Raw genomic sequence first — 27,100 nt, forward strand, 5'->3', positions numbered from 1 at the left:
TGAAGGTCCCACGAGCACCTGAGCTCAGGGTTTGGGATGTCTTCTGATACAGCCGGTTCCTCCCGGCTCTCTAAACCTCAGTCTCATGGGAACAGCTACTGCAGCTTATCCAGGGCCAGGGAGCTCTTATTCAATCAGCTTCCTTCATTTTCTAGCAGTATATCTGCTGGTAGTACCTGGATACTTAAGGCCATTAGCATGTATGCTTTAGCACTTCAGCTGGAGGATAAAGCATCTCATCTGCGTTGGCCCTGAGCCACAGGAGATGGCTTTGCCTGCAGAAAGCATCCTGACATGGGAGGAGCAACTGGTGTAAAGTACTTCTAGGGTATGACGTCCCCGGAATCTGAAAACTTTCTTGGCTTCTCCACTCAGCAGTTAATTATGACTGATAATAATAATTGATGTGTTTACAGCGGTAGATGCAGGGTTGGCTTATTGCACACATGCAGCTCTTTTGAAGGAGTTCATTAATAAATCAAAGTGGCTAGGACCACCTAAATCCATGTTAGTTCTACTATAGCCAAACAAAATCAAGTCTAAAATTTTCATTAAAGTAGAAGGCCAACAAGGTTTGTAGCAGAAGTTAATTTCTGTAAACGACGGATCTAAATCTTTGGTAAATCTCCTGGTGCCAACAGAGGATTGAGGGTGTTTTATTGCCCTGATTATGCATAGAAGCCTTCAAACTGACACAAGGTGACAGAGGGTAGAGGGTGAGGACAGTCGCAGCCTCATAACGAGGGGGAAGATATTTATGGAAGCTGACGCGGGGTGACCATCTCCCATGCTCCCAGACATTCGCATTTAGAGACACACTCCAAGCCAAGGACATCTTGCTTGGGGTCTGGCCAGCTGGGTGGGCTTCGGGGCCAGTGACGTGAAAAAGCTCAGAAGTCCCCTGGGTTTGGGTGCTGGCTGTGGCAGGCGTCCTGCAGGCTTGAGACAGTGATCGTGACAGCAGAACATCTCGTTAGCCTGATGAGTCACCGCTGGTTTCCAGGTTTTTCTGCATTTTTTTTTTTTCCTCCGCTGCCTCCTCAGCTCTCCCCCCTGTGCTGATCTGGGTGCAGAAATGGTACGGGGTGACTGGGAGTGGAGAAAAGGAGCAGAGGAAAGAACAGGAGAGAAGGGTGGGAGAGCAAAAGCCATCTCTTCTGGTCACGGGTGTCACTGGACCAGCTCGGGTACCTGTGAAGGGTCCGAGGGGAATTCCCTGGGACTCCTCAGGAGAAAACTGGCTGCAAGGCAGGTGAAAAGGCAGAGAGGCTGAGGGGAATAAACCTTCAGGGGTCATACATTTAAGTCCTTTGCAACTCCTCAGCAGGGCTCCGGTTCAAATCGAGCCATTGGTCTTGCATTGCTGCACACCAGCGGAGCCACGGGGCATGTGCCAGGCTGCGTGCACAAAAAATGCACTGTGGTAAGACTTGTTTCTGACTTACCTAAGAGTGCCTTGAGTTAAGGTGTCCTATTCCACATGTACTATGGTCTATGGTCATAGTCATGGGCATGTCAGGTAAGATGGTGTAACTTGTCAAGTTGCTGTAACCAGACCTCAAGCCTAAGTCTTGAGTTTGGCTATGGAGGATAAGCTGTACTCCAGTGGGCTTCGCAGAACTTACATTCTCATACAACCATTTTGATCTAAAACATTATCTTCTTATTTTTACTTTTTTAAAAAAGATGGTTTGTAAGAAACAAGATGCTTTTGAAAACTGAAGGGGAAAAAAGAGATTGTGGACATGCTTCGTTTTCAACCAGTGACTTCTGCTGTCACAAGTAGAAGAGAGCTCACACAGCCTCAGCCAGTCATTTCAGTATTTCGAGTTTTTACCAAGAAGAGATTAAAATGAAGTGTTCAGATCTTGTTGGTATTTCATGGCTGCCAAAGGTTATGATTATTATAAAACCTTACTTGCTCAGACAAATGTAAAGTAGCTCCTGGTGCACACAGATGTAAGCCAGCTGCAGAACGTCATTGCAGCCCATATGGCTGTAAAATTTGTTGCAGAGTATCCTTAGGCGCACTTCAGTCATTAAACTGTCATCTTCGCATTTTGTGTATTGATCGAGTAGGGTAGCTGAACTCTCTTCTCTTCTCCTTTCTATTTTAAAAACTATTTTTACATCAGAACTTCTATTTATAGCAGTCTAAAAGCAGAGATCAAGAGAAAACGTGTATGACTTCTTTCCCAAATGACTAACTGGGTATTTTTCTTCATCATTAAGCTACAGGGTTTAGCTAAACTGTGTGATGAAAGGGTACTTCATATAGCATTGAGAGCAAATAAAAAATATGCCACTCAGGTTTAAACTAAGATATAAAACAGACTTCATTTTCTGGATAACATGCGACCCCAAACTTCTGCAGTAATTAAATCTCTCTCTGGCTTTTTACAAAAAAGTAAATGGTGACTCTAGTTTCCCTCAAACTCCAGATTGTGCCTATCTAAATTGAGCTTCATTCTGTACCTGCCAGTTTCAGATTCTTGCGACATCCTTCCTCTCTTCTATATTTACATGCAGTTTCACTGAGCGTAATTGAGCCCCTGGCTCATTCCCCTGGGTTTCAGCAGGCGGATGGGGAGGGGGTAGCTGTAAGAAAACCATTAGGATTTCAGACTTCTTGCCAGTGGGTAGGTCTAAATAATACAAAGGAAAATGAAATGCAAGCACTGCTGTACTTGGCATGAGCTCTTCTTCTGCCCTCTCTCAGCCAGGGCATGTTCCTGGGGATTCTCTGCACAAGCACCATCGTATCCACTGGCGTGGTTTTGAAGGTGGTCACTGGGTATGTTAATTTTTGCCTTTATTTAAAATGAAGTAGGAAGAGCTTAAAATGAGGATTGCAATGGTGACATATTATGGAAGCACCTCAAAGCCTCTGAAAACAAGCCCAGGTCCTTAAGCTGTATGGGGTTTTGCCTAATAGCTGCAAAAATGTCATTTACATCTCCAAGGCCAATAATGGGGCCAATGCCCAAATGTTAGCCCTGCGTGGAGAGGTTGTTATTCCTAGTGGTATGGCAGGGATGCATAAGCAATGGGCAGGAGCATCAAAGCCCCTGGTACGACAGACAATCTGGACAGCAAGGGCCGAGACTGGTCCCACTGTGGACAGGACACTGACAATAGTCACATCGCTTGGCTTGCTTGCCATGACTGGCATGACACCACGGTTTTTGGTGTTCACAGGAGAGACCCTTCCCCTCCTGCTCGTCCCAGAGACAGGGCTTGTCTGCTGGAAGAGCGGTTATACAGCCAGGAGAGGACCACGGCTTTCCTCCTCCATCAGGCTTTCCGAATCAAAGATGACATCATCTCCTACCTCCAGGGAAGCAAAGGTTATCAGCATGGGGAGAGTGCTGCCCGACAGCTGCTGGAAAACCACATCCAGACCATTACGAGCATCGTTAAAAAGCTCAGCCAGGACATTGAGGTAACCCATGCCAAGCAGCATTTCCCTCCTTTAGTGGTGCAGCTCTAGCGTGTGGTCCATCCAGTACTAATATTGGTTTCAGGACCAGAAAAGTACTCAACATGACAGCTATGTTTTAGTTAAATTCTGATTTTTCTTGTATAGTGGCACTTGCAGTTACTTGTGAAAACAGAAGGGAAGGGACTAGGGAAAGTAAAGTGAAAAAAAAGGAAAGTAAAATGAAATAAAAATCAGATTGATGGGTTTTGGTGTTGTTTTAATTCAAAGGTTCAGGTTCTATTTGCTTTCTGTTTTGTCAGAGTGTGGGAGATTGAGTTCAAGGGAAATAAGGAGCAAACTTTATTTTCTTCTAATGTATAACATCAAGACTCAAGTTTGGGATTACTTGTTAGTTTTCCCCATGCAGATGTTCTACTACTTTATAGAAACTTCTGCATGCACTCATAATCAAATATTGCTGAAACTTTTACAAAACTCAGTGCAGACAGGAATGAAGGTTCAGGTTCACGCTTTATTTAAACTGACTGATGGTTCTGTGCTGGAAATGCACGGGATGCCCTTTTTCTGGCTAAAGACCTTTGATTATTTGCCGTTACTTGTCAAATTTGTATGTGAAATTTACCAACAACTTTTTGGGCCAAAGAAGTAAAATACCAAAATATCCTGAAATAGACTTCTCCACAGATTTGTTTTGTCATTTGAAGTGTTAAATGACTTACAAATGCCACTAAATTGACAATGCATTCTGTTTTTCAAGTACTTTGAGAAATATTTGATCTTCTGTACATTTATCTTAAGAAGTATGCAATCATGGCTCACCTGAAATTAATCTGAATTAAAACTAGGGTCTGTGTTCATTTCATACTGATTTTATTGTCAAGATTTTAATACTATGGCAATAAGCAATGGTATAAACCCACTTACTTCTTTTAGATCATCCAATTGATCTAACCCTATCCAGATCAAGTATGTACAGGACTGTTTTGCTAGAAAAATGCCTAAGATGTTATCAGCATCTAAATCTAATCTTTTCCCTCAGTTGTAAATTACTCTTCTCTAGGTCCTAATCTCAGGTGCGTGTTTGCTTTGTGTATTTTGGTTGTGAGGATTTGATAAGGGTAGAGCACCAACAGCACAGAAAAGAGCACAGTGAGACATGTCAATCAAAGCCACTACAGACTTGGTGGAGGTTTGGAGAGCTGCTCCTGGCATGCAGCAAATGAGAGTGGTGGAGCAATGTCAATTTCTCAAGCATTTAAAAAAAAAAAAGAAGATCTGCCAGGAAATGTGACTCACTCATGCTCCAATTCTTCCCCAAAGCAGGAAGAATATCCTTCAAAAAAGCCTGCTTTGGGGAAGATGCTGGCATGCCGTTGCCACCAGGAATGAAGCTGAGCCCAAGTAAACACACCCCTCTGCCAGAGACAGAAAAATGCCCTGGCTGCTGCTGCATCAGGGATGTCAAACCAATTAGTGCCAGGTGGAAAACGACCAGACCCTTGATAAAGACATCCTTCACGATCCCAGGAGAGGATTGCAAATTGCAAGAGAAAAGCTTCGATACTAAAAACCTAGGGGCAGCGGGGAGACGTGCCTGGCATAACCACTGATAACAACCGTAAGATAACGGTGTCTCAGTTGAGGGGTTGGATTCAGACCAAGGTCGACCATCAGTCACAAGCACGATGTTGTGTGCGTGGATCTCCTTTGGTCGGGGTGGCAAGCTCCGAGACGGGAGCTCTGCCAGGAGCCTAGGGAACTCGCTGGAGAAGGAGAATATCGATTTCCCTCGATAAAGAGGAGACTGCTGCTTTCCATCCTAATGAACAAGCGTCTCGCGCTGCTTTTGCCAGCGAGGGAGCGGTGGTCCCGTTCTGTGTCTCTGTCTTGGTGGACTTGCGGCATCAGACTTGCATTGCCAAATACACTGCCAAAAATACATTTGAGTTGTCCAGTACATTCAACCTTTTGAGAACATTATTTTCTGACATGGAACAAAAATAGGAATGCCTGGTATACTCAGTATTTCAGTTATCCATACTCTCTGTGCAGGGGGGGGCAGGATTATTCCAGAATAACTGCATAAATGACAGATTTGAACTACATTTTACTCCAGGGTTACTACAGCTTTCCCCGCTCACCTGTGCCCCACTTTTGATGGATGCTGATATCTCTCCTTTTGCTGGAGAAGTGGGGACTCATGGCCAGGGGTATTGGCAGTGCCACCACAACTTCCCCGTTTGCAGCTGACTGGGAAATGTTTCCCCTGACTCTGTTTGCAGGGGAACGGCTGCAGGGGAAGAAGGTCTCATGCTGCATCCAGACACATGAGCTTGGGACACCGGCACAACCCTGCTAAAACCCAGCCGGGCTGTCCCTGTGCCTTCCCGCAGCCCCGGCAGTGGGACGAGCCCCTGAGATGGGCAAACCCATCTCCAACAACTGTGCCAAACTTTAAGCATTTACAGTTGAAATTTTCCCTGATATTTGTCCTTTCCTACTTATATATATATTTTAAAATTCACTCAGTGGGGAACATTTAAAATAAAAAGCCTGTAAAAGCCACTTTATTTTTGCAAAAATGGGGTATTTGCATAAAAAAGGATGAAAGCTGTGCTTTGACCAGGTGAAGTGCTACACAGTGCTGAATTACACTCAAATACCAGCCCCAGGCCTCTCCTTTCATCCTGAGGAGTAAAATCAGGGGATTTTAGAAATCATTTCCTGCTCTGCTCCGTATCAGTAAAAGGTCACAGTAGCTGCACGAGGGCTTCCTAAAATTAATGCTTGTGACACATTCAGATACCATCAGGATGAGCCACTTCAGAAAAGCCTGCACGGTGGTTACTCCTTCCATCTTTAGATAATACGGTGCAATAAATCAGATATCAGCCCACATACTGAACAATAAAGGTAAAACAAGACATTAAAGAGCTGCTTATACTGACCAGCATCCCCATTCAGGGCTGTGCGTATGTGTCTGTAATGCCCTTTAACAGGAGGTCCATGCCTTCGCTGGACCCAAAACCTGCCCCGTGCAGGACTATGTGTGTTGAAGGCATCTTTTTATGCATGCCAAGTGCGATGCATTAGCTGGGACATAAGCTTTCGTGCATTTGCAGCGTGGGCAGACCAGGCAGATCCTGTGCCCATCTCTGCTCTGCCTTGTCCACCCTGCAAAGCCTTGCTGCAATGCCCTCAGGCTGCTGCAAAACACTCAGCTTGCCATATATTACCTCCCTCCTAGAAACACCTGGTATCCCCTGTTGAAAGGAGCCTGACTTAAAAAACCCTGTACGTTATTTATTATGGGCTGCACTGTACTGCGGATGTTGAGGAAAAGAGTAAAATTAATTTTCCAATTTTTGCATTTCCTAATTTTTGTGTGCTAGACTTTTCAACGTAAAGCACATTTTTAAAGGGAAACATGGACATATTATTTATGCATACGCAGATTTTTGAGAAAAACACACTGTTACTTTCTCCAAGAAAGAAAAACAAGCTTTTAGACCTGCTGCTATAAATGGTGCTTTGAAGCATATTTTGAAATGAAAAAAAACCACAAAGCAGAAAACCAAAAGTGCATTAATGGTCTTGAATTTACAGGTTTTGGAGAGGCAAATAAGAACAAGGGATGGTGCTGCAGTGGAAACTAATTTTGCAGTTCAAAGTCTGGATCATAAATATATCCAGGGTCTTGGAGACCTGCGTGGAAGAGTGGCAAGGTAAAGAATTCATCATGGCCATAATTTTCATGTCTTCTAGTCAATTTGTACAGAGCATATTCAGAGTGGGCATAAATGTACTTCACACTCATTTTATATCTCCATTTTAGTGTCAGATCTGTGCTTTCACGCCCTCCATGTTAGAAAAATTATCAAGCCAGCAAAAAATAACTACATTTTCCTGTCTTATTCTTCATCACAAACTTAAGATTTTGGGTAATTTTTTCTTCTCCAGTCTGGCTAGACCAGCTGAAGCAGTTATTTCCTCCTACTTAAACTCTCCTGTTGTTTCAGTAAAATCTTTACTTCCTCCCTTGGAAAGTAGGTCTTGCTGAGCAAACTTTACTTCTTCCTTTGGTGAGATTTCAAGTTTTCCTTGGTACAAGTAATTGTACTGTGTAACATAGGCGGACTTCCATGGGGCACTTTGTAACCCAACATACTATGATTAAAAGAAAGACAAAGTGAAACTCTGTTATGTACTATCAAGAGACCACACAGATTAAGAGCTGTCTGAACTGATATATCAGGAAAAGAAATCGTTAAGGAAGAAATCTCCCTGAACTGGCATATTTCTAATGTTTTTTTTTTTCACTCCAAAGGCCAGTTGTATGCTTTTTATACAAAACAGTGCTATTGACATTTGTGGATAACACAAAAATTGGTCAAGTGAGGACAAGGTGGTAATAGATTCTAACCAGGAATTTTGGCAATGTGAGCTGATTGAGAAAAAATGTACTTTATAAACCCAATGAAAGATTGTTTCATGACTGAGTGCCCCCTGAAAAGTTGGGGGAATATGACAGGTAAATAATTTACTGTGAGCTCTTACAATGATGTAGTGTCAGAAATGCCAGGAGTATGGTCTTGGACAAGGGAAGCAGAGGACCAGTAAACAGGGAGGTTATTTAGCTCTATTTATGGCACAGCGATTGATACCAGAATACTGTACTGAGCCCAGAGTCCCCTTCCTGAAATTAAAAACTTGATATAGTGTAAAGGAGAGCCAGGAATGTGAGGGTAGGACGAGGAAAATTTCTGGCTGACAGAAGTATACATCTATGTATAGTTTGTAGAAAAAAATAAACCCAGAGATGTCTTCATTTCCATTTCTCCCTCCAGGAAAGAAAGCAAAAAAATCACAGGGTACCAAAGGATTCCAGACTACTGCAGAGAGACCCAAGAATCCAAAACGAGTAGCTGAAGCCAACATATTCAAAGTTGGCAGGAGAAAGATGGGGTTTTTTTTAACCTTGTGGTTGATTAGCATTGGAACAAAGTAGGAGGTGATCCTGCAAGAGCCTCCTGATGTTTTCAGATTCGGGTTGGCAGACTCTCTAGACGATATGCTTTTAGCAAAGCCATAACATTCGACTGGTGAGGTGTCTCGCTCCTCTTTTCCCAGCATTTTCCTAGGCATGGTGCTACCTATTGTCAGCTGCACCAGGGCTTGCTCCCATCTTCTGTGCTGGAGCATTTGCCTGCAGCAAAGGAAAGTAAAAAAGAAACTTGGGGAAAGAAGGAAAACAGGGTAATTGTGGGGAAAAAAATGACCAGTCCAATTCTACTTGTATAAAGAAAAAAAAAAACCCACAGAAGACAAAAGAGGTCAAGCATTCACCGAGGTGCACAACAACAGGTTTCATGAGGTTCCTCTTCCTTCTTTGCCCATTTTTTGGGTGCACTGGTTGGCCTTTCCCACATCTAGAAGGGAGGAACCCAAAACACACATTTGCAATCTCAGATAACAAACCGTCACAAGGGGACCAAAGTCATCATCTTACGATGCTGGAAAATAAGTCCTTAGACCCCATTTATTTTTAAGGAGAGAAAAAGGATAATGGCAGGTTTTCTAGCTTCATCCAAACAAACTGGTATTGCAGAGCCGGGGCTGACGTTTTAGTGGCATTTTAACAGCAATATTATAATGCAGTTTTATGTGAACGATTGTCATTAAGCTAAAGCATAGTGTGGTTTTGTGTGATTCATGAATCATCAGCACTTGCTTGTTTGTCTTGCTGCTGAAGTTCCCCTCTGGAAATGCCAAGCCTTAACTGCGTACCTGCCCCCAGCATCATGGTTGAGGAGTGAGCCAGAACTGACAGGCAGAGGACTGCCATTACAGCGGTGATTAATATTTTGATTCTTCACATTCCTTTGATCTTGAGTTTCGGATTTAAAATTGCTGTATATATTAGAGAGCGCCCAGAGTGACTGGAGACAAATGCACGTGTTCATGCAATTTACATTTACTGAATTAATAGAAATCTTCGAAATGCAAACTTGCAATGACAGTTTTCTTCTTGATTTGTAGCCTAAGCTTAGTCCAAGACTATCTGGGATGAAATGAGCCTGAAATGGAGTCACTGCTTTTTCTCACAGCAGATGATTCATCCTCCTGTATTCTGCCATGTGTAAAGGATTAATGTGGATTAGTACTTGTAATTCAAACTGTGTCTATTCTTCTACTCTATCTTTCCCTGAAAAAGAGATGGACACATCTTGCCAACTACTGAGGTAGTTGTCCATTAATCCTTGGACCTTCTGACTACATTTCTACACTGTGTAAATATTTATGTGTCAAGTAGCAGTGATCTTTTAAAAAAAAGCCTTCAGCATCTCAGCTATGGTGGCATTCCCATTGAATTAACTATATATTTTAGTTGTATTCTAACTCTTCATAAGAATTCCTTTGAACATGGGAATATGTATTACGGTAATAAGAATTAGGTAATGAACTGTAAAAAAGCCACACTTCTGATAAATATTAATTCATTCTCTTCAGCCTCACCAACAAAAGAATAAATGAATCCACAAATGAATAAACAATGCACTTTACGCAGATGGTTACATTTTACTTGTTTTTCTCATGGGCATTTTTTTGCTCAGACAGAAAGTCAACATAGTACTAGACTATCAAAAACACTGATGTGTACCCATAAAGTTATTTGACCCTTCAGAAAATGCAACACTTTGGCAAGTATAGTAGCCCAATATATACCGTTCCTTCCATGACTCTGGAGGATAGAGATCCTTGAACATATAGCAGGTAGCTATATTCCCGTCTCTAATTGAATGCTTTGATATAACCATCAGAGGCTTTTATTTCTTTATACTTTTTAATATATATACAAATCTCACAGGAGTACACTTTCTGTACCATTCCCAGTCCATCTCTGCTGCTGCTTGCACACGCTCCAGCCTCTGCTTTGCGTGACTGGAAAACCATGATCTCACCGTAAGCTGCTGAATGTCTCCTATGTGAAATATCAAATTAGAGCAAGATTTAAGCAGGTCCCAAGTATCCCCATTCTCTTCAGGACTCAGCCTGCCAAACAGCAATCATACATTTAACTACTTTGCACATAATAATCACATTATGTGTGGGGAAAGCGAGGTCTGAGCAGGACCAGGCATTTAAGGCTCATCAGCAGTGCTGAGGGTCTTTGCAAAGCTCACCACAGCTGCAGGTCCCCAGGCAGGGCTCTGACCCCTTGGGCTACACCATAATGCAGATGTAGTTGGAAGCCCAGTTCTCCAGCTTTTTGGATCCTATCATCAAGTCCTCTGTTTTTAAGTAATCTCTGTATAGAACATTGGTTAAACCACGACAAATACTCAGGTTTCTTTCTCTTGTAACTAAAGCTATGTCTTCTTTATGGCTACAGATCCATTGTTCCTCTTCGTTTTTCACACTGTGGACCTCTTGCATAGCCTTGCAATTGTTGCCTTGGGGTTGGATTTTCCCAAGGGGTTGGTGAGCCCCAATCCCCTGATCTCTGTTGAAGGAGCTGGCCTATCTCAATCGCAGCCTCATTTTTTTTGTGCACGTGTATGTCAACATTTCCACCCAGACTTGCAGCTGTGAGGAGCCCCCGAGGTGCTGCCTGTCCCCACAGGGACCTTCCATCCCCTGGGACCGTGGTCCTTCTGCAACCTCCCCTCACCGGCTCCTGGCTCGTTTTCTAGGTTTGCTGCCGGAGAAGCTGTGATGGCAGCCAGCTCCCTCTCCAGATCCGTGTTCACCTTCACAGCTATTTTGTACTTGTTCTCCAAATCAAGGGTTTCTTTTGATCAAAGTTCTAGCCTTTGTACAAAGCCCCTGTTAGCTGCAGAAACTTTTTTTTATTTGCTTGATCTACACGCTCTGCAGGTGTGTCACAATATCTAAGCATCCTCAGGAGATGACAAAAAGCTGGTCTATTTAAACTGTCAAAATTTCTCTTCAGATCCTTTATCTGTCAACAGCACCAGCTTTATTTGGTGGTGGTGCTTTGGAGGATAATTTCTGTGGCATTTTAAAACTTAGCTATTTTCCGCATTCAACCTCTGTTCTGTTTTTTTTATATTAAATTGTGCCTTACTTTGTGGCCTTAAGGTACTTTTTTTCCAAACTCTCGTTTTAAGTACTACTGGCACTAGGGCAGGTAGCTACTCCTGGGTGAACAGTGTGAAGGAGGGGTGCAGGAGGGGAACTGTGTCTCCTTGCTCATGTTAAGTGTATGTATAATGGTTTTTATATGTGTATATATATATTTACATACACACTAAAGAAAGTATTCTTGCTTACATTAAGAAAAATTATGTATATAAGTAAATATATACTATACATGCACAATGTATATGTATATATTAAATACAGAGGCTGAAACAGTCATTCCTTCTACCTGGAGAGGATGGCTGGCTGAATGTTATTCAATCCCTGGGCTACACAATTAACGTTGCCACTCTCAAATCATTCACTTGCCCACTTTAAATGTGATGAGGTATTTTACTGAATGCAACCGGAAGAGTTTAAATAGCGAATGGCAAATGCTCCTTACAAAACAGCAAGGGTTTTTTTCACTCCAGAGCGATCTTCCTCAACATCTGCGTCCAGCCGGCGGGGGGCTGCAGGCTGGGGTGGCTGTGGCAGCATCATGCCATCCCTCCTGGTGGGCATCCAAAAGCTGGGGGTGCTCCGGGTTCAGATTAGCCTCTCGATTTACGCTTCAGATTTAATTTCATTTATTGAGACTGGATAGTGGGAAATCAGGGGGGACCCGGTCTGGCAGGGCGAGCTGTGGACCACGAGGAGGTTTGTGGCACGAGGAGCGTCGCTGCTGCAGCGGAGGGCATTGCCTCTGGCTGCCCCCCGCTTCCTCGCCGTCACTTCCAGCAGCTTTTTAATGGGCGTTAATGTCTGGAAGCAGATTGGGGATCAGGGTTGTTGCAGTGGGATGTCTCTGCCTGTTTTGCAACCCACCGGGGTGGTGCCAGGGGGCTGGACCTGATCCGGAGGCAGTGCGTGGAGACCAGCATCTGCCTTCAGCCCCCCTCCAGCGTCCCCCTGCAGAGGCTCTCGTCTCTGGTTTGACTGCAGATGCGAGGCAAGCATTGCGAAGCTGTCGGGAGACATCAGTATTATCAGGCGCGAGGCCCAGAAGACTGATAAAGAGGTTTATGGCCTTCACTCTGCCCTTAAAATTTATGTTGGAGATTTTGAGAAGAAGGTGAGTAGAGAAGCCTACAGTGAAATGCCTGGTGAGTGGTGATTATGCATATATAGATCTATATAGCTTCTTTTCCTAATTGCTGACCAGTATTAAAGACTAATATGGTATTTATACAATATGTCAGGATTTTAAATAGAAAAAATAAGTCTTCCATGATACTGTGGAATCATAGAATAGTTTGTGTTGGAAGGGACCTTTACAGGTCACCTAATCCAACCCCCCTGCCACGAGCAGGGACATCTTCAACTAGATCAGGTTGCTCAGAGCCCCATCCAGCCTGACCTGGAATGTTTCCAGGGATGGGGCATCCACAGCCTCCATGGGCAACCTGTGCCAGTGTCTCACCACCCTCATCATAAAAAGTTTCTTCCTTATACCTAGTCTGAACCTACCCTCCTTTAGTTTAAAGCCATTACCCCTTGTCCTATCGCTTCAGGCCCTGCTAAAAAAGTTTGTCCCCATCTTCCTTATGAGCGCCCTTTAGATATTGAAAGGCTGCTGTAAGGTCTCCCTGGAGCCTTCTCTTCTCCAGGCTGAACAACCCCTACTCTCTCAGCTTTCCTCACAAGAGAGGTGTTCCATCTCTCTGATCATTTTTGTGGCCCTCCTCTGGACCTGCTCCAACAGGTCCATGTCCTTCTTCTGCTGAGGACCCCAGAGCTGGATGCAGTACTGCAGGTGGGTCTCACCAGAGCGGAGCAGAGGGGCAGAATCCCCTCCCTCGACCTGCTGGTCACGCTGCTTTGGATGCAGCCCAGGATACGGTTGGCTTTCTGGGCTGCAAGTGCACATTGCCAGCTCATGTCCAGCTTTTCGTCCCCCAGTACCCCCAAGTCCTTCTCAGCAGGGCTGCTCTCAATCCCTTCATCCCCAGCCTGTATTGATACCAGGGGTTGCCCCGACCCGTGTGCAGGACCTTGTACTTGGCCTTGTTGTACCTCATGAGGTTCACGCAGGTCCACTTCTTGAACTTGTCCAGGTCCCACTGGGTGACATCCTGTCCCTCAGGCATGTCAACCTCACCACACAGCTTGGTGTCATCTGCAAATGTGCTGAGGGTTCACTCCATCCCACTGTCCATGTCACTGATGAAGACATTAAACAGTACTCGTCCCAGTACGGACCCAGGGGACACCACTCATCCCAATCTGGTAGTGGCATTTATAATAGATGTAAGGTAATAACAGATAATAAAAATATTCTAGGATTTGGGGATCCTCAGATCATAAATGACCCATTGCTGTTTCTCAGTATGATTTATATTGAAGTGCATCTCAAAATTTCAGTTGCAGGCATTTTTTAGCTAAAAAAGGCCATCTAAATCCACTAGTTTTCTTTACTTATAAGGTGGTGGCAGGGAGGCAACTAACAGTACATATCTAATTCCATATTAAATTTGGCCATATTTCAAAGGCTTTTGAAACCGTAACACTGAAAAATTTTGGAAAATGGTGTTTTGTGTGAGAGTATTTTTTTTCTCCACGGAGCGGGTAAGCCAACAGTGGCTAACAACTGTTACTGCCTCTCGTTCCTTATCACTGGCCTTTCCTTGTGAGAGGTTCGCTATGCTCAGTAGCAGTTTTGGAGCCTCTAGCAGGATCAGGAATGTTAGCAGTAATATTTTACAGGAATCCAGCTGTACTGGAAAATTCAGGTTTCTAAACATGCAGCTTGATGGTTCTCAGGTCCTGCTTCAAACTAGACATTGCCCGTGCCCTCAGGATTGAGCCGATGTAGGACATTCAATGTCTCATGCACTCTGGTATCAAATATAATTTCATTACTGTATTTTGGCTGCATCTTCAGCTGCACAAGGCACACTGCCAGTCATTGTGTACCTTGCCTAACCAAGGTCCTCTTCTGTATCATGACAGAACTTAAACAAGGATATCTTACCTGCAATTCTGTTAAAAGATACTGTTTGGACATCTGCCTCCTTGAATACCTATGAAAAATGTTCTTCTTCACCTGGAAATGGGGAAGGGACCAGTTGTGTGTGTGTGTGTGTCAGAGTTGCATGAAACAGTACACGTAAAATTATGTAAAAATAAGTCAGGGGAGACATGGAGCAGGATCCAGAAGAAACTTTCTCAGCTGAAAAGGGAAAAAAACTATTCTCATGTGAAGGTAGGAAAGAAGAGAGGAAAGGATTTCTGAAAAGGAGTCACTTGTTGCTGTAAAAGAAGGTACCAAATCAAAGTAATGAGTGTTCAGTGGCACTTTTATGACATTGATGCGCCACAGCTACCAAGGAGGTGGTGGCATCTCCTTGCCAGGCAATTTTTGTGCTCAAAATTGGTGTAAAATCGCTGAAGAAAACTCCTGGGATTTCACATGCCCTTTAACTGATTAACCGTGGGTAGGCAGGCTGAATCCCTCATCCCTCACAGACTGCCCTTCAAGATCAAGTGTCTACTTGCAGCAGCAGGTAATGGAACCCAGGTTGCCCATGAAAAAGTCCTGGAGGGTGAGGATGTGTGAGTAATGGGTTTCTGGTGGCTTCCAGTCTTCTGAGTCACTCGCACTCCATCTTCCAGAGGCACATGGACATCCAGCTTCTCTTGAAATAGCAGATGCAGTTGCTGGAGCATCCAGAGTGTTTCCACTGTGCTGTGTCACTGATGCGTTGGATGCCCTCGGTGTCACGTTTTCACACCAGTTGTGATGTGCAAAGTCAGATGTGTGCAGGTGATGGACGAGTAGCTCAGGGCCCTGGCTTACCAGACTCCCTGAGGGCTGAAATTGCAATTTTTAGACAGGGTGTTTCCAGCTTTTTCCACCCATAGGGACCGATGCGGTCAGGCCACCGCCACCAAGGGGGAACGCACACGTCTCCGTCCGTGCAGGACGTGGGGTCTCGCAAATCCACCTTGTCCCAGGACCCTCAGCCCTCAGGTCAGGCTGCTGAAGCAGTCTCTCTTCCCCTCACCCCGACAAGGAATGATCCCGTGAAAGGGGCAGCTCCAACCAAAGAACTGCGGGACAGCATCAGGTACCTGGGATATTCCACAGCCTAGAGACCACAGGGATGCACGCCCCAGCCCGGACACGGAGAGGTGGGAGATGCTTTGAACAGGGTCCCCCGGGTACCACCTTAGTGCTGCAGCCACTGGAGCATCTGTTATTGCGAGTGAGTGAGCCTCTGCTCCCTCTGCTCTTCTTTGGGATGCCCTTCGGTGTTGGACAGCCAACCATTTGCAACACGCACGCGCTTTCAGGGATTTACCTCTCAGTTTCTGCCACCGCTGGGGAGACTTGAGCGCTGATCGGTGCCTCGTTCAAATAAAAAGAGGGTTGCTTACCCATGCATGTAATTGCAAAGCCTGCATCCACAAAGACTTTGGCTTCAGCAGGTCTTACAGCCTTGGTGACTCTAAGCTCCAGTTTTCAGTCTTTACTGAATGAAATTATTTGTGAGAAAACTTCGTTTTTGTGTAGCTGCACCTTGATGTTAGCTGGGTTTTTTCCATGCTTGCAATCACAATGCATTTTTAAATGTAATGCTCATAGTCTGGCTCATAAAGGCATTCTCTGTTGAATTCTTATTAGGTAATGCAGCTATTAGGCAAGATAGAGACTTCCAACTCTGATCAAAGCTCAAATTTAAAGACAGTCCAGGGAGATCAACATCACGAACTGCAACTTCTGGATTTCAAGTAGGTGATGGAGAGTTTTTCATTATGATAATTCACCCTGAATACTTTAGTGTGATGAACAGGTTGCCATGAAACAGCAAAACAAACCTGTTAATTAACATCCATTCAAAACACTAAGAGAAGGTTAATGAAGATCTATGCCATAAAATAATGAAAATACATAATGAAAGTACATTGTCTTGCAAGCTAATTGTTCAAATGAGGCACTAAATGCCACCCTCTAAGAAAGGTATGAAACCAATTAACTTTCCATACTTAAAAGAAAGGCACCAGATACAAAGACACTATTTACCATTATAATTGGGGCTCATTTGTGACTTGCCTAATGTGCAGAACAAGGTATTTTCTTTATGCACTTGCACTGTCTACCCATTTCTGAGACAGCCGCCCAGGGCAGGAGTGCTGCTGATGAAGAAAGGTGGGCACAAGGCTAAAGTAGCTGCACAGCCTCATGTGCCCACAGATGTGTGATTTATTGTTTCTTACTTACCTAGTATATTCTTCCTATTCTGGCTGCAGAAGTATTTTTAGGGTGTCACTTTAATCTTGAGTTTTAGAGAGGAGGGAGCTCCAGGGAAGGATGCAATGAACAAAAGTATCTGGCATCCATATTCAGAACAATGCAAAACAGCCCAGCATTGAATAGCAGAGCCAGCACAAATAATTGAAAATCTAATTATAATAATTCTGCAATAACGATATTTCAAAGGCAATAGTTCAACTCCTTAAAATGGTGAAGTATTTGAATAAAGATTTATTTTAATTAAGATTTTATCTGAATTGTATTCAGAAGTAAAAATAGGCTAGAAGTTTAAACAGAAGAAAGTTCTCAACAAGAGAACAGGAAAAGAAATTGGGGTAAATGGGGAAATAACAGCTAAAGTGAGCAATGAATTAAAATTGGGAAAAGGGAAGGAGGAACAGGGAGAGAGAGGGCAGTGAATGATGGTGATCAAGATGATGTGACAGGGTCAAGAAATGAAACCAAAATAAGAGGGAAGGTAAAACAGAACAATGCCAGAAAAGAAAGAAACTGGAAAACTGATTTCAAGCAAATGCCTAGTTTCTCAAAAGTTAATGAGACCTTACTGAAATTGCCATTAGAAATAGGAAGCTTGAAAAGAGGTGGCTTTCAAGACACTGAGATGTGCTGGCGTTGTGTATTTAACACAAAATCCAAATTACTTATTTATTAAATGTGAGATTTTATTCCAGTTAATATAAAATCTAATTAAAATAGCATGCCCTATGGGGAATGTCTGTCTCCTTTTGTATTGCTCCTTTAAATGTCTAGCAGATTATACATTCCTTTAATAGAGCTGAAATAAAATTTAACTTCTGGAACAGACTGGAGCTTCTGCATAAACCTTGCCATGTTTAAATCAGCTTTAAAGCCCAGAGTTACTTCTTCAGTTGACATGCAGCTGCCTGGGACCCAGTTGCCTTTGACTGTGGGCTGGCAGTTGTATTGCAAAAGTACAAACTGATATTGTTGCTGAAAACTGGATGAATTTTAAACATATTTCAGGATTTCATGGGAGTTGTGCCTTGCTCAGAAATTTGGCCCTTCACAGGGGAGTGGATGCTTATCTCTTGTGGTTGGTTAGGTTGGAATAGCTGCATTCAACTGCACAAAGTCAATTCATTTGCCAATAGATATATTTTCACATGTGAAAATTTATTGTAGCACTACTGGAGCATGCTTTTATTATATATCCACAAGTATCCTCTTACTAATATTTCAGGGGTTTGCTGGACCAAAGACTATGGCAAATCATCTGCCTGTGGAGCCTCACTCCTGTTAGGCATATTTTTTGTAACCCTCATGCAGGAGGGATGCTAATCAAAGTTTAAGATAAAATAAAACATGGTACTGTTTTATTATGAATAAGAAATCACTGATGTTATAATAAAAATACTAACATTATTAATAATAATTGTACTATTAATCATCATCTTGTCACTGTCAAGCATGTCCCTTGAGATGGGCCCCAGGCACCTTCATCCTCCTCAGCAGAACCACACCAGGGTTTGCATCCCAAAGAGACCTTTGTGATCATTTGTTCTGAACCACGCAGGCTGTGCAACCTCATGTAACTGGTGGTGAGGTTCATAGCAATCATTTTCAGTATTTGTTAAATAACTTTTTATAAACTCAATTATTTCTGTAGTTTTCCCCCTTCTCCCCAAGGCAGATATGCCAAATCTTTTCTAAGTTGCCTAAACACAGTCTCAAATAATTAATTTTTAGGTTTAAATACTTCCTTCTTCTCCCTTTTCCAACTTTGGACAAATTGAAGCAAAGTCAAATGCCAGCTGCCAGCTATACAAAGTTTGGTTTTGAGCCTTTGAACAAAGCTGACCATCAACTCTGCCATTCGTGGTTAATTCATTTTTACCCATTAAATGATACTCCCCAAATTTGTTCAGTAATCATAACACAAACAATTCATGAGACCTTTGTTTTATGTGTGGTGGAGATAGATAGAGATATAGATATAGATAGAGATAGAGATAGAGATAGAGATAGAGATAGAGATAGAGATAAAGATAGATAGATATATGTATGTATGAAAATAACCACATGAAAGATCTGTCTGAGGAGGTACCAGTCCTATAATTGCCTGCTGTGGTGGTCGAACAGAGCTGTAACTCTTGTAATGACCATCCCGTTCACTAATCCTCAGGTATGAAGATCCTGTGGTCATGAACCATGACCTTAGGGCAGGCAGCGGTGGCTTCGACAGAATTCTGTCACCATCCCTACCTGACCTTTCCAGAACAGGGCTTGGATGGTGATTCCCATTATTACAGTCAGACGGCTTACTGCCAGGTCTGAAAAAAGCTCTTTACACCTCCCTTTCCCATGCTCAGGTTGGATACTGGTCTGGATCATCAGCATACTACCACAGTATCATTTTATTTTCTCATGAATAAAGATTAGTGCTCCAGGAAGCAAACTGTGTGCATGTTCATATGTGCATGGTAGGACTGAAAACGACAAACTCAATAGTACAAGTTTTTATTCATGAAAAATCAAATCTTAGAACTACTAAAATGAATAATAGTGATAAACTGACCTAACAGGCTGCTTATGTAGAAGATCTTGGAAAGACACTGTCTATAGCAAACTGCAATAACACAGCACTTACTTAGAGAGATTTTGCTATCATTAATTTTTTTTACCACATTTACAGTCACTGCTGACAGTAATTATCACTTCATTAGACTGATACAGAGCTGTTATCAATCACTCAGTATAAAAAACACTTAAACACCCTTTATGAAAAGAGATATTAAATATTAGAAGTGCCATAGGCATTAACTCTAGTTATAAAATCCTGCTCCTCACCAGTTGGTTTGTATGCTAACTGAGGCCCAAACAAATTTCAAGTGATCATTGTTTGCATGCAAGCATGTGTTAGAAATGAATACAATTACATTAAAATCTTTGTGACACTCCTACAGTCAGGTTGTATGCATAATCATGGAAATGTATATATAGGGCTACAACTTGGACCTAAGTTCACCTCTTGGCATGGTTCATGTTGCAAATTAAGTGTTGCAGTATAAGAAAAGCAAAATCTAAACCATATAGTTCCCTTTAAGTTGACATTTTGCAGATTTCACTCGAGCAGCATTTGTTCACTACCCTTGCCTGTGGTTCCTTGTCTCCTCCAGGTGCTGCCTGTTTTGCTCCCTTTGGGTGGGCTTTCGCATTTTTATCCAACTGCTGCCTCAAAGGCAACTCTGCATTCTCTTTTTGTTTTAGTTATACATGCTTTTTATCCTTATGAACTTCATTTTCAGACCACAAGTGATTTTGCTGCTCTCCCCGATGCCCAGCAATGCAGTCAATGTTCAATGGGATAGTGTAGGTTCTTCATTCACTTTGAATAGAGTTAATTCAAATGGGAAATTAACATTTTTCAGCCCTCAGATATTTTCCTAAAATAGACCACATCACAGAAATCACATTTTGTCATGTAGGCACAACCTTTAAGGTAAGGATTAATAAAATAATTGAGCTTAGGGCTTGTTAGGAAGCTATTGAGGAGATTTGGAGTAATTTAAACAATTTACTCAAGTGACTCAAGACTCCTCCATAACACTGACTAAGCCTTAGTCTGGTTACTAAAAAAATAACCATAATTTTAGGTTGACAAGTATTCTAAGCGACTTCAGGGATCAGATGCAGACTCATCGGAAGTGGACAGAAGCGCGGTTGACACGATCTGAAGAAGACCAAGCCCAGCAGAGGCATCAGCTGCTTAACTGGGTGAAGGAGAGACTGGTAAGACCTTCTGGGTTGGCAGCCCAGGGCACTGGGGTGGTCTCCAGCCCTCCCAGGACTGGGAGAGAGGAGCACCGCTCCTGTCACCTTGATCCCAGCAGGTACCAAGTCACCAACACAAAAAAAACCTGAGACCTGACACAAAACCAGGTGCCTCAGGACACAGCCAGCAAAATGGTGAATTGTGGAAATCACGTAATCCTAGATTAATTTATTTTGGAAGGGATAGCTGGAAGTCATAAGATTCAGCCCCTCGCCCAAACAGGGCCACCAACAAAGTCAGGGCTCGAGCCTCGTCCAAGTGATTTCTGTTTCCGAGGATGGAGATCCCTCAGTGCTCTGCTCATCCCGGGAAATAAAGTCTCCCCTGGTTATGGCACCACTTCCCAGCCGTGTAGCCCCGACGTACCTGACGATGGCATTTTTCCTGTCCCACGGTGAGCGTTGGTGCCACCACTGAACACCACCCAGTTCCATTCATCGGCAAGCTCGGAAAAGGCAGGGATTGTCTGTGCAGATTCTGCCTGGTTTTAAATACAGACAAACCCTCACCAACCTGCTGTCAGTACATTAAAACGCAGTGTGTCTCGGTTCCACAGCAGCAGTGAGCGCTTGGCACAGGACCAATGCCTTTTCATTAGTTCCTTCACAGCTTTTAAAGTTTTTCCTCCTTTGCTGTGTGCAGTTCATTCCGCTTCAGAGTTCAAAAACGACCAAAAGGTGTTCACTGTGTCTTAGCACCAGGATGAAGGCTGCTGATCAAAGACCAGATTGAGAAGTCGCTTGGAACTAAAACGCTCCTGAACTTTAATCTCCATTTATTCTGCCTGATGATGATCTCTCGTACTCAATGCGACCAACACTTAGTGCAGCCAGGATGATATGAAAAACATTTCTGACTTGTCAGCTGCTGTCTCAAAGCTACCATTTGAGTTCCCTTCCCCCACTAATAGTTTTTGTGATTATTTTGCAGGAAACACACCAATATAGGTGGTTACTCTCCCCTAAGGGAGCCTGCTGTGCCAAAAAATACAGTGTTTAATAGGAGCTAAAGCTTTCAAAGCCACTTTTAGATAGGTTGAATGAGGAATGCATTTGTTCTTCTGCGTACGTATACACGTACAGAGCAGCACGCGTGGTCGTCCTTTGGGTGGCACCTCAGTGGAAGCACAGCTCAGTGCCTGGGAGCTGAAGGAAACCTCAGCAGGAATGCCGGAGAAAAGCAGTCGGAGATGAGCTTCGACCTGCGCCAGGAAGGGCACCGGTCCCTGCTGAGCCCTGGCAGCGGTCCCGGTTCTGTCCCTTGGGCAGGGTGGGAGGACACACGACCCGGCGTGTGGCCGGGGCTGCGAGGACCAGGGGATGGATGGATGGATGGATGGATGGATGGATGGATGGATGGATGGACCTGGCAGGCTGTGTGGTGGTGAAGGAGCCGTTTTGGGAGCGTAGAGCAGCAGCCGGAGCTGACTCACTCTGCCAGCCACCTGCACTGCATAGGGATGTTTGTAAACTCAAGAGCGCGTTCCACCACCACGCTACGCTCTGTTTAGGCTCAGGCAGCTCTGCCAGGTTTGCAAACACCTTCCTTGGGAAGCAGAGCCATCGCCTTAGGCCCACAGGATTCCCTCGCCTGCAAGGGCTAAAGACGGTCGGAGGATTTGGAGCAGATTGACCGGATTTGGAGTTGACCAGAGGACTCGGTGCAACTTGAAGACGAAGGAAGGGGAGGGCAGCTGCGCTGCTCGGGTTTGAACATGCCTCTGAGGAGGGTGAATCGCCTCCAGGAGCTGTGCTGAGCTCAAAAGAGGGAGAGGACTGCTTGCCATCCCTCGGTTAGGCAGCCCTTACAGGGCTCAGCCTCCTTGCTTTTGCCAGCAGCCGAGCCGGGTTTACACCACGGTGTTGCACCCTCTGGGTCAGAAAAGTTTGGGCTCGAGATGGGTGCATGAAAGCAACCTGAGACGGGTTGTTTGAGTTCACAGTCTCACGTTGCAAAATGTGACAGCGAATCACAGGATTTAAATTAATAAATAAAGAAAATAATAATTAAAAAAAAACACCTTTGCTCTGGTCCAGCCCCAATTTCCCAGTTTATTTGGTTCATTGGGGAAGAGAGGATCGACACATCTTCTAGGGTACCAGACCTCACCTGCATTTATTCAGTGCTGTCACGCACGGGATTAGGAAGCAAGACCAATTGAATGCATAGTTGGCAGGAGGCAGGTTGATGTGGGCATACGTAAAGTGTCTTACTATAAACCTGTGTTATGTATTTAAAGGAAAGAGCAGAAAAAAGAGTAGAAGAAAAGCTCCTACTTCTCTCACTAAAGCTAGAACAAATAGATAAACCACAGAAATACGAAAAGCAGTTGAACCAGATGAAAAGCGATGAAAAAAACCTGCATGCGAGAATCACCAGATTTGAAAGACAGATTTGGAAGGAGCTTGAGGAAATCCAAAATGAATACAGATCAGGTGAGGATGGGCTTTCATGCAATTCATTTTTAAAATAAATTTCTACAGTAACTTGCTGCTCCAGAAAATACTTTACAGTAAAGACAGAAAGACATTAAAATTACTATTTCTCTCTCCCAAACCCCATATACAGACATGTATGGGTTAGCCTGCTTGTCTTTGCAAACGGCCAGTATGACATTTGCACACAGGTTGCTTTCTCTTCCTAAGCGTCTCAAGGTAAGATCATTTAAAATGTGATTTCACAACCTGTTTTCCAGAATTTTTAGAGCACCTACTTCTTCTGTTAGCAAGGACCCTCACCTTCATTGGGAGGCACAAGTCAATCCCTTCTGCACAGATCCTGCTGCTGAGATCAATTTGATGGTTTTGTATCATTTCCAACCTTTACTCCCCATTCTGAACAAACAGTGGGTGGAGAAAGAGGCACCTGGATGAGTTACAGCTGCTGACACAGACCATACATTGTGCACGTGAAGAGGGAAGCAGTTAGATAATGCTGAATACACAGCAGCTGCTTCTTATGGGGACAGTCACAGTAATTTATGTTACAGAGTATGAACTGCTTTACCAATCTGAGATGATTCTGGCTGTCCAACTTTCAGCAGCGAATAGAAAGGCTTTCACCTGGCACTGAGCACAAGGCCTTCACAAGGAAGATTTTTGCCCACTGTAATCTATTCTGTGTCACTCAAACCTGATTATTGTAATACCCCCCACTTGCAGCTGATCATGGAAACACAGTGGACACATCAGGTTATCAAAAAAAAAAAAAAAAAAAAAAAAAATCTCAGCCCTCTCTCCAAGGGAACAGATGGCAGAAAATCATTACACAAGGGCTTCACATCTTACATGTTCTCACTTGAAACTCGAGCATCTGGTTCTCGTCTTCCAAGCTGTCTGTGATTGAGGACCCCAGCTCTCTACTTCAGCTCTGATTCCTTCATCTGCAGCCCACCTACAAGCCCAGCTCCAAAGCTGTGGCAAACCAAGCTCTAAATTAGCGAAGGTCCTTGCGCAGCTTGACACAGGAAGATTTGGCTGTCTACATGACCATCTGAGTGAGCACAAGAGAGTGTCTCAAAGCAAGCTGTAGCTAAGAAATTTCAGAATAAAAGATTCTGGTGCTGAAAGGAGAGGGTCCTTAACTTCAAATTCCTGCCTGCAGAAAATTTATGACAGAAGAGATCTGTTTATACCAAACTTTGGCCATGCTTGTGTGCAAACTCAAGTCCAAGGATTGCTCTTTCCCATGGCAGTTGTTTGGCAAGGGCTGATCCCCAAAATGGGGGAAAAGAGGCCACTGAAGAGGTGCGGAGCAGCATGAAGGGCACAGAGGCAGCCTCTAGACTGTCTCAGCAGCTGTTTGTGCTTCAGCACAGATTGGCATCTTGGAAATCAGAGACATGTCTGGAATTTTAAAATTCTAAGCAGTATGCAGCGATTTGGTTGAACACTATCTAGACTGTAGCAGTGACAAAATTAATCCATATTAAACAATCGTTCCAAAAAGAAAAAGAAAAACATGTCATCAGCTGCCATGTTACAATAAGCACTTTAAGAAAAAAAAAAAAAAGAGGAAGAGAATTAATTTTAATCCACTGTTAAGCTGCTTGCTCACTAATAAGTTGACACCTACATGACACACTGGACAAATGTAAAGAACTGCTATGTTGTAATTTGAAAGTTATTGCAATGTGGAAACAGCTGGTTAACAGCAGCTTACAATTCTACTTTTCCAGTCTTTATTGACAATATTTGACTGTATGATGGTCCAAAAAAAGGGGCATCAGGTGCTCTGTAGCTCTGTTTTGGAAAACAGTATGTCTGCACTCTCCCATTTTTCTTTTTATGTACTTATATACAGATGCACAAAAAATTAGTTGGTGAAGCTGAGCTCCCTTTCTCCCAGAAGCACATGACAAAGTCTCAGGTGAAGCATAATTGTTATTTGCAGTTGCTACAACTCTGGGAGATCCGTGGCACAAACCTTGCTATCGGCTAGATGGGAACACAGAGTCTTTGATTCAAAATAAGAACTCTGTACTTAAAAAACACAACCCAAAGCAAACCAAAAACCCCAATGCTCAATGAAAGAAAAATACGCTTTAAGGCTAGCAATACCCTTGGTTTTAAAGACAGACATAGTATTTTCTTTACTCCACACCACTAATCTGATATCTGATGTCAATTGCAGTTTACAGCTATGCATAATTATGCTTGGTATCATCCAATGTATTGGAAGATATGATTCCTAGAGCAAGGACCTTGCAACCCAAGCTGCTAATGCATGTCCATGGTATTCAATAAAATGATGCAATAGGTTGGATTTAATGTGCTGTGTATTAAATGCGGGTCAGAAACCTCTGCAAACAAAAAGAAGAATCTTTTAATGTATTGAAAGGAACCACTATTTAATTAATTGTTCCTATTCTTCTGCCAGGATTTCAATCCATTCGTGAGTCTCTGGAGCTGCTCAAACAAATACAGAATACAAAGCTGAAACTTGAAAAAAAGAAAATTCAGAAAGACATTAAAAAGAAACAATGAAAGTAACCTCCCAGAAGATTGAACACCAAGAGCAAGCCTTGGCCACTCTCGCAGGTGGGCTCTTCCACTGAGAAGCAGCATTGAGTTAAAGCAGCAGCCTTTAGACACACCTGATTTTGTCTTCCCCTGTCCCTGTAGGATGTTGTTGCTATTATGATTACTAATATGATATTGTGCAGCCACAAAAATAACAGCTCTGCAACACTAACAGTCATTTTCACACCAATTTTACAACAGAATACTTCACTGTAGAAGAAAAACTTTAAGGATTGACTTAAAATTTTACAAGCAGATTTCATACAAAAGTATTCATAGTATTTAAAGGACTTTAAGAACACAAGTACTCAGTTATTAAGCATGGTTAGCCCAGTCCTGCCTCATGGTTAGCCCAGTCCTGCCATAAGCTACATTGGTTTTAGATTGGTGTAAGTACTGAAATCAGGTCTAGTAAATTCCTCCAGCTGCACACAAGGTGTATGTTGTATGTAGTAATAGCATTACAAAAACTGGTATCAGAATATCTGCTGATGCATGATTTGGACCTATTACAATAAGTTACTGGATCATTAAAACTAGCTAATAAATGTGGTACAGGTGACAAAACGCAAGTGAATAGTTAGCAGATGCATTATTAAGACGGTTTATTTCTTGTCTTCTCTGTTTGACTGAATAAAAGTTAGCAGTGGTTTGCAGCAGAACGCCTAAAAATGTAACTGACATTATGGGTTTTGTTTTGCTTCAAAAAACAAGAAAAACCACCTGGAAATAAGGAGAAAAACTCTGTGAGTAGGGCAAAAGAAATGTATCAGTATCATTTCCCAGCAGAAGCTAATGATAGCAACCATCCATTGCCCAGAGAAGAAAATTCAGGAGGACTCAGATAATCCTTCTCCAATAATCCATGTCTCAAGACTCTTGTGCTTCTGGCTCTACAGAAAAGCAGGTTTCTCAAGCCATGCGTGGCAGGTGGCTTCTCTGAAAAAGCCAGACCTGCACGGTGACAGCTGAAACTGAATCGATGCAGTCAGCCAGGAATGCCACTTCAGCAATTAATCACATTACTCCAGCATGCAGAAACTTTCCTACATTTAAACTTCCTCCAGTGAGTAAAAAGTCCTAGAAATCACTTACACCTTGTAAAAGCCGAAGAACAGCCACCATCGCAGATGACCTTTCTGCATTTTGTTTGTGGCCAGGCTCTTTAGAGCCAAACTCAGTGGGAAAGACTCCCAGCCTCATGCCTGCTTTTAGGTCAGGTCTGTGTTTGTCACATTTCCTACAAGCAGCAGGAAACCAGCAACACCAAAATCCCAACAACGTGCAGCAGTTTCCGAGCTGCTCTGAATCCCTATTTCAGTCTCACTGTATGTTCCCTCCATTACAGGGGGCTCTGCCTTCGCTGCAGACTTACAGTCCACTGGTGCAGCCATAGCAAGAGATTTGGGGTTGAAGGCAGCTTC

General features: G+C 43.2%; 1 protein-coding gene across 1 annotated transcript; it reads left to right on the forward strand.

Moving 5' to 3' along the window:
• Positions 1 to 1,487: 1,487 nt before the first annotated feature.
• Positions 1,488 to 25,640, forward strand: FAM81B (family with sequence similarity 81 member B). Its single transcript, XM_075020850.1, has 9 exons — positions 1,488 to 1,519; positions 2,720 to 2,794; positions 3,199 to 3,442; positions 7,049 to 7,167; positions 12,530 to 12,659; positions 16,212 to 16,318; positions 20,477 to 20,612; positions 22,895 to 23,090; positions 25,534 to 25,640. Exons 1-9 carry the CDS (start codon positions 1,488 to 1,490, stop codon positions 25,638 to 25,640), a joined length of 1,146 nt encoding a protein of 381 aa, XP_074876951.1.
• Positions 25,641 to 27,100: the final 1,460 nt, after the last annotated feature.

Source organism: Buteo buteo, chromosome Z (genome assembly GCF_964188355.1).
Source record: "Buteo buteo chromosome Z, bButBut1.hap1.1, whole genome shotgun sequence".
NCBI classification, from domain to species: domain Eukaryota; kingdom Metazoa; phylum Chordata; class Aves; order Accipitriformes; family Accipitridae; genus Buteo; species Buteo buteo.

Coding starts and splice junctions, on each gene's coding strand:
- FAM81B (XM_075020850.1), top strand. CDS start 1,488: ATGGTCTATGGTCATAGTCATGGGCATGTCAG. Junction 3,443..7,048: donor AGCTCAGCCAGGACATTGAG/GTAACCCATGCC, acceptor TTGAATTTACAG/GTTTTGGAGAGGCAAATAAG. Junction 23,091..25,533: donor CCAAAATGAATACAGATCAG/GTGAGGATGGGC, acceptor TTCTTCTGCCAG/GATTTCAATCCATTCGTGAG.